Source organism: Antedon mediterranea, chromosome 7 (genome assembly GCF_964355755.1).
Source record: "Antedon mediterranea chromosome 7, ecAntMedi1.1, whole genome shotgun sequence".
Taxonomy (NCBI): Eukaryota; Metazoa; Echinodermata; class Crinoidea; order Comatulida; family Antedonidae; genus Antedon; species Antedon mediterranea.
The window spans coordinates 23,373,683-23,387,144 of NC_092676.1; the positions used below are offsets into that span (position 1 = coordinate 23,373,683).

The 13,462-nt window shown below is 38.0% G+C and overlaps 1 protein-coding gene across 1 annotated transcript in view; it reads right to left on the bottom strand.

Moving 5' to 3' along the window:
- The window catches only part of LOC140054081 (proto-oncogene tyrosine-protein kinase ROS-like), a 30,452-nt gene that overhangs the window by 9,167 nt on the left and 7,823 nt on the right, over positions 1-13,462 (bottom strand). The window contains exons 13-27 of the mRNA XM_072098919.1: positions 13,215-13,265; positions 12,632-12,789; positions 12,221-12,399; positions 11,184-11,316; positions 10,626-10,867; positions 10,410-10,473; positions 9,985-10,190; positions 9,197-9,402; positions 8,628-8,890; positions 6,025-6,192; positions 5,463-5,641; positions 4,976-5,114; positions 4,537-4,784; positions 3,257-3,466; positions 2,637-2,817 (exon numbers count right to left, since the gene is read on the bottom strand). Of these exons, the coding sequence (XP_071955020.1) occupies positions 2,637-2,817; positions 3,257-3,466; positions 4,537-4,784; positions 4,976-5,114; positions 5,463-5,641; positions 6,025-6,192; positions 8,628-8,890; positions 9,197-9,402; positions 9,985-10,190; positions 10,410-10,473; positions 10,626-10,867; positions 11,184-11,316; positions 12,221-12,399; positions 12,632-12,789; positions 13,215-13,265 (2,627 nt within the window). The remainder of the gene's footprint in view (positions 1-2,636; positions 2,818-3,256; positions 3,467-4,536; positions 4,785-4,975; positions 5,115-5,462; positions 5,642-6,024; positions 6,193-8,627; positions 8,891-9,196; positions 9,403-9,984; positions 10,191-10,409; positions 10,474-10,625; positions 10,868-11,183; positions 11,317-12,220; positions 12,400-12,631; positions 12,790-13,214; positions 13,266-13,462) is intronic.

The window sequence follows — 13,462 nt, forward strand, 5'->3', positions numbered from 1 at the left end:
GTATGTTCCTGAATAGGGGTTTCCTTGAATAGGGTATGTTCCTGAATAGGGGTTTCCTTGAATAGGGTATGTTCCTGAATAGGGGTTTCCTTGAATAGGGTATGTTCCTGAATAGGGGTTTCCTTGAATAGGGTATGTTCCTGAATAGGGGTTTCCTTGAATAGGGTATGTTCCTGAATAGGGGTTTCCTTGAATAGGGTATGTTCCTGAATAGGGGTTTCCTTGAATAGGGTATGTTCCTGAATAGGGGTTTCCTTGAATAGGGTATGTTCCTGAATAGGGGTTTCCTTGAATAGGGTGTGTTCTTGAATAGGGGTTTCCCTGAATATGGTGTGTTCCTGAATAGGGGTTTCCCTGAATAGGGTGTGTTCCTGAATAGGGGTTTCCTTGAATAGGGTATGTTCCTGAATAGGGGTTTCCTTGAATAGGGTATGTTCCTGAATAGGGGTTTCCTTGAATAGGGTATGTTCCTGAATAGGGGTTTCCTTGAATAGGGTATGTTCCTGAATAGGGGTTTCCTTGAATAGGGTGTGTTCTTGAATAGGGGTTTCCCTGAATAGGGTGTGTTCTTGAATAGGGGTTTCCTTGAATAGGGTATGTTCCTGAATAGGGGTTTCCCTGAATAGGGTGTGTTCCTGACTAGGGGTTTCCTTGAATAGGGTGTGTTCCTGAATAGGGGTTTCCTTGAATAGGGTGTGTTCCTGAATAGGGGTTTCCTTGAATAGGGTGTGTTCCTGACTAGGGGTTTCCTTGAATAGGGTGTGTTCCTGACTAGGGGTTTCCTTGAATAGGGTGTGTTCCTGAATAGGGGTTTCCTTGAATAGGGTATGTTCCTGAATAGGGGTTTCCTTGAATAGGGTATGTTCCTGAATAGGGGTTTCCTTGAATAGGGTGTGTTCCTGACTAGGGGTTTCCCTGAATAGGGTGTGTTCCTGACTAGGGGTTTCCCTGAATAGGGTGTGTTCTTGAATAGGGGTTTCCTTGAATAGGGTATGTTCCTGAATAGGGGTTTCCCTGAATAGGGTGTGTTCCTGACTAGGGGTTTCCTTGAATAGGGTGTGTTCCTGAATAGGGGTTTCCCTGAATAGGGTGTGTTCTTGAATAGGGGTTTCCCTGAATAGGGTGTGTTCTTGAATAGGGGTTTCCCTGAATAGGGTGTGTTCTTGAATAGGGGTGTCCATGAATATGGTGTGTTCCTGAATAGGGGTTTCCCTGAATATGGTGTGTTCCTGAATAGGGGTTTCCCTGAATATGGTGTGTTCCTGAATAGGGGTTTCCCTGAATAGGGTGTGTTCTTGAATGGGGGTTCCTGAATAGGGTGTGCTCCTGAATAGGGGTTTCCCTGAATATGGTGTGTTCCTGAATAGGGGTTTCCCTGAATATGGTGTGTTCCTGAATAGGGGTTTCCCTGAATAGGGCGTGTTCTTGAATGGGGGTTCCTGAATAGGGTGTGCTCCTGAATAGGGGTTTCCCTGAATATGGTGTGTTCCTGAATAGGGGTTTCCCTGAATATGGTGTGTTCCTGAATAGGGGTTTCCCTGAATATGGTGTGTTCCTGAATAGGGGTTTCCCTGAATAGGGTGTGTTCTTGAATGGGGGTTCCTGAATATGGTGTGTTCCTGAATAGGGGTTTCCCTGAATATGGTGTGTTCCTGAATAGGGGTTTCCCTGAATAGGGTAAGTTCTTGAATGGGGGTTCCTGAATATGGTGTGTTCTTGAATAGGGGTTTCCCTGAATATGGTGTGTTCCTGAATAGGGGTTTCCTTGAATAGGGTATGTTCTTGAATGGGGTTTCCCTGAATAGGGTGTGTTCTTGAATAGGGGTTTCCTTGAATAGGGTATGTTCCTGAATAGGGGTTTCCCTGAATAGGGTGTTTTCCTGACTAGGGGTTTCCCTGAATAGGGTGTGTTCCTGACTAGGGGTTTCCTTGAATAGGGTGTGTTCCTGAATAGGGGTTTCCCTGAATATGGTGTGTTCTTGAATAGGGGTTTCCCTGAATAGGGTGTGTTCTTGAATAGGGGTGTCCATGAATATGGTGTGTTCCTGAATAGGGGTTTCCCTGAATATGGTGTGTTCCTGAATAGGGGTTTCCCTGAATATGGTGTGTTCCTGAATAGGGGTTTCCCTGAATATGGTGTGTTCTTGAATGGGGGTTCCTGAATATGGTGTGTTCTTGAATAGGGGTTTCCCTGAATATGGTGTGTTCTTGAATAGGGGTTTCCCTGAATAGGGTGTGTTCTTGAATAGGGGTGTCCATGAATATGGTGTGTTCCTGAATAGGGGTTTCCCTGAATATGGTGTGTTCCTGAATAGGGGTTTCCCTGAATATGGTGTGTTCCTGAATAGGGGTTTCCCTGAATAGGGTGTGTTCTTGAATGGGGGTTCCTGAATATGGTGTGTTCTTGAATAGGGGTTTCCCTGAATATGGTGTGTTCTTGAATAGGGGTTTCCCTGAATAGGGTGTGTTCTTGAATGGGGGTTCCTGAATAGGGTGTGCTCCTGAATAGGGGTGTCCATGAATAGGGGGTGTCACTGAATAAGGGTTCCAGAATAGGGTTGTCTCAAAGGCAGGAGGGGTCCTACTGTATTACATATAGAGTAAATGTTTTGAGTTATAGAGGCTATAATTCTTACCTGCTGTGGTGATTGTGGTAGTATCTGAATCATAGTCACTTCCACTAGCATAGTATGCTTTTACACGGACTTCATATTCAGTGTTGGTATCCAGAGGGTGTGTCTCATTCCCAAATGTTATCTTATATAGTGTGTTTGATGATGTTGATTCCACCATTTCTCCTGTTGACCACGTATCCATCTAAATCAAAGGAACGATCATCATCGAATTTGTCCCATAATTGTTTAATTCATTGTATTTATTTATTTAATCACACTCTTTACAACAAGACCAGTCAATTCTGGCTTCATTCGCAGTATTTTATATTAACTACACTATCACTTATTTTTAGCCTTTTTTGGGATGATGGCAAATGATTCTACTGAAGTTACTGCAGTAACTACGATTTCTTATCATGTAGTTTATTTAAATGTAGAAGTTTATCAGGCAGTTACTGCAATAAACAGTGTGTATCATTACAAAATTAAATTTTTTTAAATATATTATTTTGAAACCAGATGAAATTTTTCGAGAATGTTTGAAACATTATCATAAATAATTTGTGAGGAAATTATTGCATAATTAATAAATTTCTGTCACTCTTTCTGTTAATCATAATTCACATTATGACCACACTTACATCTGTTGTTTTATACTGATATTCATGGCTCTGAACACTGCCATCGCTTGGAGAAGTCCAGCTAGCCTGAATTGAGAAGTTAGTAGCCTCCAGATCCAGCAATATACCTGGCTGCATAAACATGGTAGTTGGATTGGGGTTTACTGTAGCCTCACTATGTTCAGAGTCTAGGTTGCCACGGGGTGCGGCGTAAACAGGATATGCTAATATCTATTGGTGTAATAATTATTGTGTTAATACAAAGATTTACCAACAAAATAGAAACAATTAAATAGAATGAAAATAAAAGAGACTTGTATGGACACCAGTGTCCTGTTTTCATTCTAAATATTAGAATGAGCTGTCAGGAGCTTATTTTACTAAAGGCCAATTTACGTGGTAAGTGGTAAAGTTGAGCGGAAAACGCAAAAATAGAATCTATGTTATTTCTTATGACCATTTACACAGAACACGGAGCGGACGAGCGGTTGAGCGGAAATCCGCTCAGGATCGAAACAGATTCGATTTTGTGAAATTACCATGCGGTAATTATGAATTCTGGCCAACCAACGATATGATTGAAATGACGTCATCTATTTTGCGTCCGTCGAGTCAAATACGAGTGCCGTAGTAGGCCTAGCATATTTTTCAACTTCTTTTTATTCAGAAATACAAACACCTACGACGTGAATAATTGTTTGTATAAGGATAGTGAAAAGAAAATATACATTTTAGTACGTTATTAGGCAACAAGTCCCTCTAAAACTTAGATCTGTGTGTGCTAGGCCTACTGACAGTCAGTCACACCCAGGCCAGCAGTGACTGTAACATGCATTAGCCTCGAGGCCTACACGCACCTGCTTTCCACCACTCCGTTCGCGAACTCCGCGCGCTGTGTAAATGGAAAAAGCCACGCGGTTTTTCGCTTACAATTACCGCTTACCGTTGCCGCTCGTCTGTGTAAATTGGCCTTAAGGCTGTGTTTTTTCAGTCATAACAAAATTATCAGTTAATAAAAAAATAAAGTGCTCATGATCATACATTACAGAACAAATAGGTACCCAATCACAATGCAACATCTGATCTGATTTAAATGCGATTCTTGAGCAGAATCAGTTAAACCATGTTTCCACAGGCAGATTATCGGTTAATTTTTATTTGTTAATTATCGGTTAATTTTTATTGGTTATTTATAGGTTCATTTTTGGCTGTGGAAACATGGCTTTATCCTCAGCATTATGTTGCAGGATGGCCATATATCCTGACTGTATTAACAATTAACAAATTCTGAACTGTACTACCTTGATATTATACATCTTGGAGGGTAGAAGATCAATGACTTCAAATGTAAAACTTGTTGAATTTGTCTTCTGAATCTTATCTGGTAACAGCACAGTCTGATGGACGTTCTCATTATCAGTGTATTCATACTCAATGTAGTAGGAGATGTCCAAGGGGTCACCGTTAAGTGTTGCTGGTTCATCCCATGTTAGCATGAGTTCTACAGGTGAAAGAACAACTGCGGCAGGATTCTGTACTTCAGAAGGAACTAAGAGAAATAAAAATATCTGCTTAGTTCTAGTTGTTATGTAAATGTTAGTGGTTAACAAGCTTGCCTTTCAATTTTAATATCCAGAGTTCAATCCTGACCTAGTGCCAGGTTTGCAACCTGAAGACTCTTTCAACTGCACTCTCTAAGCCTCAAACGAAAATCCTTCAAATTTTATTCTGGTTACATACCATCTTCTGTTGTTTTATATGTGACAGTCTGGCCATGAACAGGTGTACCACTTGAATAATAATTACTAACAGCCACCCGTATATTATAATCTGTATATGGTGTCAGACCATTTAACTCAACAGATGTATCTGTGGAGTCCTATAAACAAAACAATAAATACAGAAGTGAACACATTATCATAAGGATGATTATATGATTGATGATGATGATGCTGATAATGATGATGATGATGGTGGTGATTTTGATGATTAAGACAATGATGATCATGTAAGCTATGTACAACTTCAGACTACAAAACATTCAAGACGATAACTTAATAATTGCGGACGCTATCATGTCAAACAAACAAACAAATCAAGTACTATACTGTAGTTAGCAAAATTCTATTTTGCTACATAAAATATAGTTTAACTTCAGTGAGGATTGAACCAGAATCTTAAAATAAAACGTATAATATAAGAACCATACAACAATGCCACTACCTACCTTATTTATAGCAGTTCCTCCATCAGAGTATTCAATGTTGTAGACAACTGCTGCTGTTACGATATTACCACATGTATCAGTCCATGTGGCAGGTGAAAGGTCAATGTCAAGGGTCATACTTGATTTGTCTGTATTCGATATTGACCCATTATACGGTAAAGGCGCCAAACATTCTGATGCTACAAAAAAGTTGAAAATAACAATTAAATTCTGTTTGTAACTATACCAATTCAGTACATATTTGATGTTCCACTATTAGGCTAGGCAATCTAGGTAAAAAAACAGCCCCAAGTGAAACAATTTGAGCATCACACCTGTGTCACTCATCCCGATGATATGCAAATTAGCTTAAATATGCAAATTATGGTTAAATTACAGAGTTCCGTATCTCAAAAACTACTAGTCAGAGAGAGTTGATTTTTTGAATGATTTATTCAGAAAGTATATATTTATATTTGCTCTATTGTTTGTTGAAAATAAAGTTCATAATCCAAAAGATTTAAACAGAACATTTATAATCCAATTTTAAATAAGGAGTAAGTTAATGAACAATTATGTATACCTGGGTATGGTTGTATCATGTTGTCAATGGCAACCACTAAATCAGCATCATATTGGTAGGTCTGAAGATCACTGCCATCTGCTTTGAGAACACTTGAGAGAAAGTTGTCAGTTTTATTACTCCAGTAGAGACGTGATGAGTCAATTGATATAGAATCTGCTGGCAAGCCTAATGAGGTATGAAATATAGTTATTAAGAAATTTACATGTATTAATAATTAATAATTTACAAATAGTTAGTACAGTTACTGTACAGTAAAGAACATGTGGTAAACAGCGAGTAATGATGTTAACATTGTCAGTGTATTAGTCACATGATTTGATTTGATAACTTTAATGTACAGATACATACATGCATGATATTTTGAAAAGAATCTATAAAATAGCAGAAGCTAATCAAAGCCTAGACTCTGCTGAGATTAACATTACGAACAGTACATTATTTTAACAATAACAATGGAGAACTATAAAAAGTAAAAAATTAAAATAAATAAAAAATATGCCATTATTCACGGTTCTAGGACACCTACCCCCTAGACAGTTACCCCCCGGATGTTTACCACCCGGACAACTACCCCCTTAGGACAACTACCCCCCGGACAACTACCCCCCGGACAACTACCCCCCGGACAACTACCCCCCGGACAACTACCCCCCGGACAACTACCCCCCGGACAACTACCCCCTTAGGACAACTACCCCCTTAGGACAACTACCCCCTTAGGACAACTACCCCCTTAGGACAACTACCCCCTTAGGATAACAACCCCCTTAGGATAACAACCACCCCCTTAGGACAACCACCCCCTTAGGACAACCACCCCCCGGTCAACTACCCCCCGGTCAACTACCCCCCGGTCAACTACCCCCCGGTCAACTACCCCCCGGTCAACTACCCCCCGGTAAACTACCCCCCCCCCCCAATCCAAAAGTAGACAAATATATAGGACCGGTTTCTGTAAAAATGAAATCATCTGTTTTTAACGGGTGTTTCGAAACTAGAGACCCGAGACCAGAGACCTGACACGAGACCCAATACGAAAAGGGAGACCTATATTTGGGTCTCCCTTTTCGTATATTAGGGTCTCCCTTTTCGTATAGTGTGGTCTCTCTTTTCGTATAGTGGGGTCTCCCTTTTCTTATAGTGGGTCTCCCTTTTCGTATATTTAGGTTTCCCATTTCGTATATTTTGGTCTCCCTTTTCGTATATTTGGTCTCCCTTTTCGTATATTTAGGTCTCCCTTTTCGTATATTAGGGTCTCCCTTTTCGTATAGTGGGGTCTCCCTTTTCGTATAGTGGGGTCTCCCTTTTCGTACGTGGGTCTCCCTTTTCGTATATTTAGGTCTCCCTTTTCGTATTGGGTCTCGGGTCTCTGGTCTCTGGTCTCGGGTCTCTAGTTTCGAAACACCCGTTTTTAACCGATTATTCTGTTTCAACAGCACGCTAGACCCTAGATGTGCTAGATTTAAAGTACCGTATTTATTGAAAAAACGGCCTGGGCTGTTTATTGTTTAGGTGGTTTTTAGGTGGACATTTATTGGAAGAAAGTTGTTTATTCAATGGGAGGGGGTATAATCTAATGGAAATAGACGCCGATTATTCCATATGATGTTTCATAGGAGTGACATGGTCACCGTTTATTTGAGGGGAATTTATTTAAAGATCGACGTTTATTCGGTGAGTGAACATTGAGGTCAAATATCAAAAGTGATATTATTCTTCAAGTGTACAAAAATACATATATGACAAATTTGAGACAAAAATTAATTCTTTTAAGACCAGTGGTTATCGAAGCATTGTCCTGACGCAAAAATTATTATTATTATTAGCGAACCCAGTCTTTACAGTAAATACATGGAGTACTATATAATACGTTCGACTATCCTATGATCATGTGTGACAATCTTCAGTTTATACCACCAGGCTATATTTATGTTCAATCTTTTACTTTTGTTTACAATAATGAATAGTAATTCGTCAAAGTAACGAATTAAAATATAGTTATTAATTAATAGTTGCAGAGTCAGGTTGTTGAATGGTCTGGGTGTTCTAAAGGGATAGTTTTCTGGGTGGTAATTGTCCGGGGGGTAATTGTCCGGGGGGTAATTGTCCGGGGGGGTAATTGTTCCTAGGGGGTAATTGTCCAGGGGGTAGTTGTCCTAAGGGGGTTGTTGTCCTAAGGGGGAAGTTGTCCGGGGGGTATTTGTCCGGGGGGTAGTTGTCCTAAAGGGGTAGTTGTCCTAAGGGGGTAGTGGTCCAGGTGGTGGTTGTCCGGGGGGTAGTTGTCCGGGGGGTAAATGTCCAGGGGGTGAATATCCGGATACGATTATTCACACATACTGCGATAACAGTACAGTAGTTCTTGGGTTCATTAGAGAAGACATTCCTTGATCTGTTTATTCTTAATCTAAATAGGAAGTTTTAAATTCTAAATGATGGTGTCCGCAAATGCAATTCTAAATTTTCCAGGATTAATGCGACAATCGGAAATGGCCAAGTTGAAATCATGATTAATTTTTTTTTATATTTATGTTCAATAATATCAAAATAATCACTTAAATCATGCGGAAGTCTTTTACAAATTAGATCATAAATAAACTAACCATTTGGAGAAGACAAACTGCTCCCATCGACCAACAGGTTGCATGTTTGTCCTGTGGTGTCAGAAGTCCAAATATCTTCACCACTTGTAAAAAACACAGATTGACTGGTTGGGTCAAATACTGCTAGCGACTGTGTGGACGGACAGGGGGTTTGTCGACGTCGCCGTATGCTTTGGCCTATCAATGGTCGAACATTTCCACCATCAAGATCAGAGGTTTTCAGAATGTTTCCACTATCAGTTGTGACGCTCCAAAACAACTGCCTTGAGAATTTAACAAAAATGGTTCAATCAAGAGGTTGAAAAATAATTAGCACAGCTTTTCAAGTGCACTATTATATTATCAAATTATAACACCTAAATAATTTCCTGTCATTTGATTGGACGATTGTGAGTCACATGGTCTGCAATAGTATGCACTATTGAACGATTCAATCGCCTCGTTAAAATATAACCCTTGATCATTCACCTCATGCCATTATTTGTACCATTACACTCATAAACATTAATTATTTGTATATTAGTGCACTACAATTCAATAAAATGGAAATCAAATCGAATAATACTTACTTGCCCTGAGGATTGACCGCCAGGCTAGTGATGGTCCCTGTTTCCACAAAAACCTGCATCTTTGTGGCTAAGATTCCAATTGTCAGGTCATAACCATAAATGACACTGTCTGTATTTTCTTTTTCTGTCCAATAGATCTTCTGTGCAATCCAATCGACAGCAAAACCAACATTATTTGCATCAAGACTGTCACCAATCTCAAGGAGCTAAAATTGAGAAAAATATCTCCTTAGCTACAAATTTCAGAGAATGTATGCATCGTATATTTTTTCGGTATAATCAAATCTCCCACCCTCTAGAACATGAAATTGGACCAACTTTGTGGGGTGGGACTAAACCTGGGGAAACAATGGTTCAGAAAAAAAAACACATCTGAACTGGCTAGAACGAGGCCTACTAAACAGAAAAAATTCAATACTGGGACTGCCTGTTTGTGAAATCAGACATAAAGTAGGGGGGTGGGATTGGACCTGAAGTGGTATTATACCCAAGAATATACGGTATATGAATATATTTTCCTTGTTACAGAATTAAGATATCATCAAACTTTCCAGAAAACCAGACATATTTATCAGTCCAAAGGTGTCCGGTATTGGTAGAGTTGACTGTATTATTATTTATATTTAATACCTGTTTGGATGTTTGTGTGGAGAAACAAATAAAGCAAAATGAAAACATAAAATACAAGAATTGGAGCATGTACATATATATATATATGTGCTTGTCTTTTTGTGTTAATTTTATCAACTATGTTTTGATGTATAAATAAAGAATTGAATATAAAGTACCTCTGTTGGGTTGCTTCCATCTTCCTCAGCTTGCTTGATAGATTTATCTGACCCATCAACATAATACAACATGTTGTTCCGCTGAGATATGTAGCCAAGGGCTAGGATGTTGCTTAGTCCGGTATCCTCTTGGTCACTGGTATCTAGGTCGATGACCGCAAGACCGGAAGCACCAACAACAAGCACCATGGGAACTGCAACTGGAACTAAAATAACATATTATTATTATTATTATAATAGTATACATAATAATTACTATAGTATACAGTACTTAAACTTGCCTACAAACTTTAGACATAATTGTGTAGGAATATTCTCCCAGATTGGGGAATATGTATGGTGGTCACATCTCTACATAAATGAACAAAAGTGTGTCTGTAGGCCTACATATTGAAAGACAGCTTTAAAAACAAATTATGACATACCACTTCTATTGGCTGTTACAAGGTTTGTCTTAGCACTGTTACCAGCATCTGTGTATGCATCCACCTGAAAAAGTAGTGCGATAAAAATAAGGGTTTATATAAATAGTTTGTTTGAGACATTAAACATAATTAAAACAACACAAAATAAATATTTATCCTCTACTGACTGATTTGTGGATATGTGAAGTTCAAACAAATCTGGAAAAATGTTCTTACTTGAAAATAATAAACAGCATTTTCGTTAAGACTAGCTGTATATGTGGTCACTGATATATCAGTGATATTCAAGGTAGAATTTAAAGAATCTGTTACTCCATAGTAAATAGTGTAGCCTCGGAGGACACCGTTGGACATCAAGGGAGCCTCCCATCTGAACTCGGCTTTGTACTGAACGGTATCAGACATTGGGTCATTAATTGTGGATACAAAAACTCTGGGATTTTGTGGACTGGACGGTGCTGGAAGACAAGAAATGAGCTAATTAAATCAAAGTGGCAATTTAAATAGTAAATAGATTAAATAAATGAATAATGGTTGACTGTGGTGTACATTTCCCTTCATTCATTTCAGTGTCCCCTAAATAGGGTTGTCTCAATGGACTATTGTACTGTACTATATTTAAGTTCATCTTTGAATTGCGTGATAAATAAATAATAAGAAAAACAAAAATAAACAATAATATTATGTTCCTGATATTTCCTTTATCTCTAGGGCTTCTTAATTAATTAGAAGAATTAATAAGAAGATGAATTTGAATCAACTTTATTAGCTTACCTGCTTCCGGCGATCTAAGTGTAGCTTGAGAAGAGGGCGCCACACCATAGTAAGTGTATGCATATACTGTAACATCTAGCTGAGTGTAAGGTGCCAAATTTTGTATCTTGTACGAAGGAACCGAGAGTGTTTTCTACAAAATCAAAATGTAATTTTTACTTTCCGTCACTGTATAAATTCTAAAGCAAAAATGTCAAATTCAGAAACCAAAATATTTCAAGATTTCATTAAATTGATATCTCTAGCTAACATGTAAACATAATGGACAAGTATTGTGTTAGTGTAAGTCTGAGAAATGTATATTGTTAGTGTGTCGTCAACATCTGTTATTTGCTTTATGGTCCATGAGAATTCACTGTGCCACTATCTAGGCCTCCTCCAACAAATGCCATGATAAAAATAAAACAGACAAATTTCTTGTTTCTGCCTCAAAATAAAATATTTATTGTACGAGTACTTTCGACCATAGAGTAGGTCATCATCAGGTACTGATAGAATATTGGTAAAAGACGAATACATATAGAAAAGGGGTACACTAGAAAAGTCTATTATGGGCTATATGGGGGTAACAATGAACAAGCAAATAACAAATTGACAAAAGCATTGACAAACAAAAGGTATTACATAATAATAACTCATGTCAATCAGATAGACAAGATAGAACTCAATTCCTAAATGATTTAAATGATACATTAAGTCCATTAAGTTTGATAGTTCCAAGTTGAAAAATTATACGTTCTTCTAGTCGTCTACGGTCACGTTCAGAAAAGTTGCATTGTTTTATGCCAGTAACCCGTATATCATTACTATTATGGTTATCATGAAAATGTTCTGCCACAGGAAGACCGGGTGAATTAAGATGAATGGAACGTATGTGTTCGCTTTGGCAAAGTGTGTGGTACGGTACGTATATAAAACATATATTGACTGGGCTTTCATCGGGGCATGGTTAAACATATAGCCCAAGGTAATCAATGAAAGGATCTGTATGGATGTTTCATTTAATGGTAAATACAAAAAGTAATTCTGTTACTTACTTGTATCGTCTCTCCATTTTCTATTTCAATAGTAACATCGTAAAACAGATCAACACTGTCAAAAACCTCAGAGCTGTGGCGCCACTCCACGTTAAAGTCAGCCGCATTGCTACCATGTATGGTGATGCTCCTACTTGGAATTGCATTAGGGATTACAAGAGACTGTTCACTAAAACCATCTAGAAAAAAACAATATACAGTAATAATATTTTTATGAATGTCTTATGGTAAAATAGTGGTATAGAAGATTGGAAAAGCTCTCATTATAGAACTTTGATTTAAACTTAACAAATCAGAGAAGCCAAAAAGGTGTGATTACGATAACAGGATGTACAGTATTTATATTAGAAACACTACCATCATTTTCATCACCATTTAATACGACAATACAGTAGTAATAATACAACCTACCTGGTACAGGGTGGAGTGACCTTTGAACTACACTCAACGCATCAGCGGACACAGAAGAAATCGTGGCCATGCTGTTACCATTACCACTTGCAACTGCGATGTTCTTATTGGTTGTTATCCAGAAAAATCTGTTACTGTAGTAGTGCAGTGTTGGTGTTCTAAGTAAAATTATAATATAGATTTTTATTTTTTCATGTTTATTTCTTTCTTTATTCTTGGAAGCCTGATCAGTACTAAACTACTGTTCTCCCTCAGTGCCCAGTATGACAGTGGCTGTATGTGTACTAGTAGACTGAAGTAACCCCCTACTCATCTCAAAGGATGTACTAGGTTCTTGAAAGTGCACATGAGCTAGATGTCACTGGACCTATGGTTTATGATCCTTATCCGAGAAGACATAATTTTTCTACTACCAGAACCATGGAGTAAGTGAGCCTCGAACCATTGCCAATGTTATGGCTACGTAATTTATGGTTTCACTGTCTTAACAGCTCAGCCACTCACTCACTTTTAGGTAAAGAAAAATATATGAAGTAAAAGAAAAACAAAACAAATATTATTTTAAATAAATATAGGTACTCACTGGATTGCTTCTTGTACATCTATAACAAAAGTTGGGTTTGGTTCAATTCCACTGATCAAAATAAATAAAGTAAAATAATAAAATTAAACAAAACTAAACGAAAATGGGATTCAGCCGAACAATAAAAACATAAAAAATAATACTATAGAAACAAAAAAATTATTTATGAAATGATCATAACAACAAATAAAGAATAAAATATGCCCAATACTGATCAAATTCTCTCCTGTAAAAGAAAAAAAAATTAA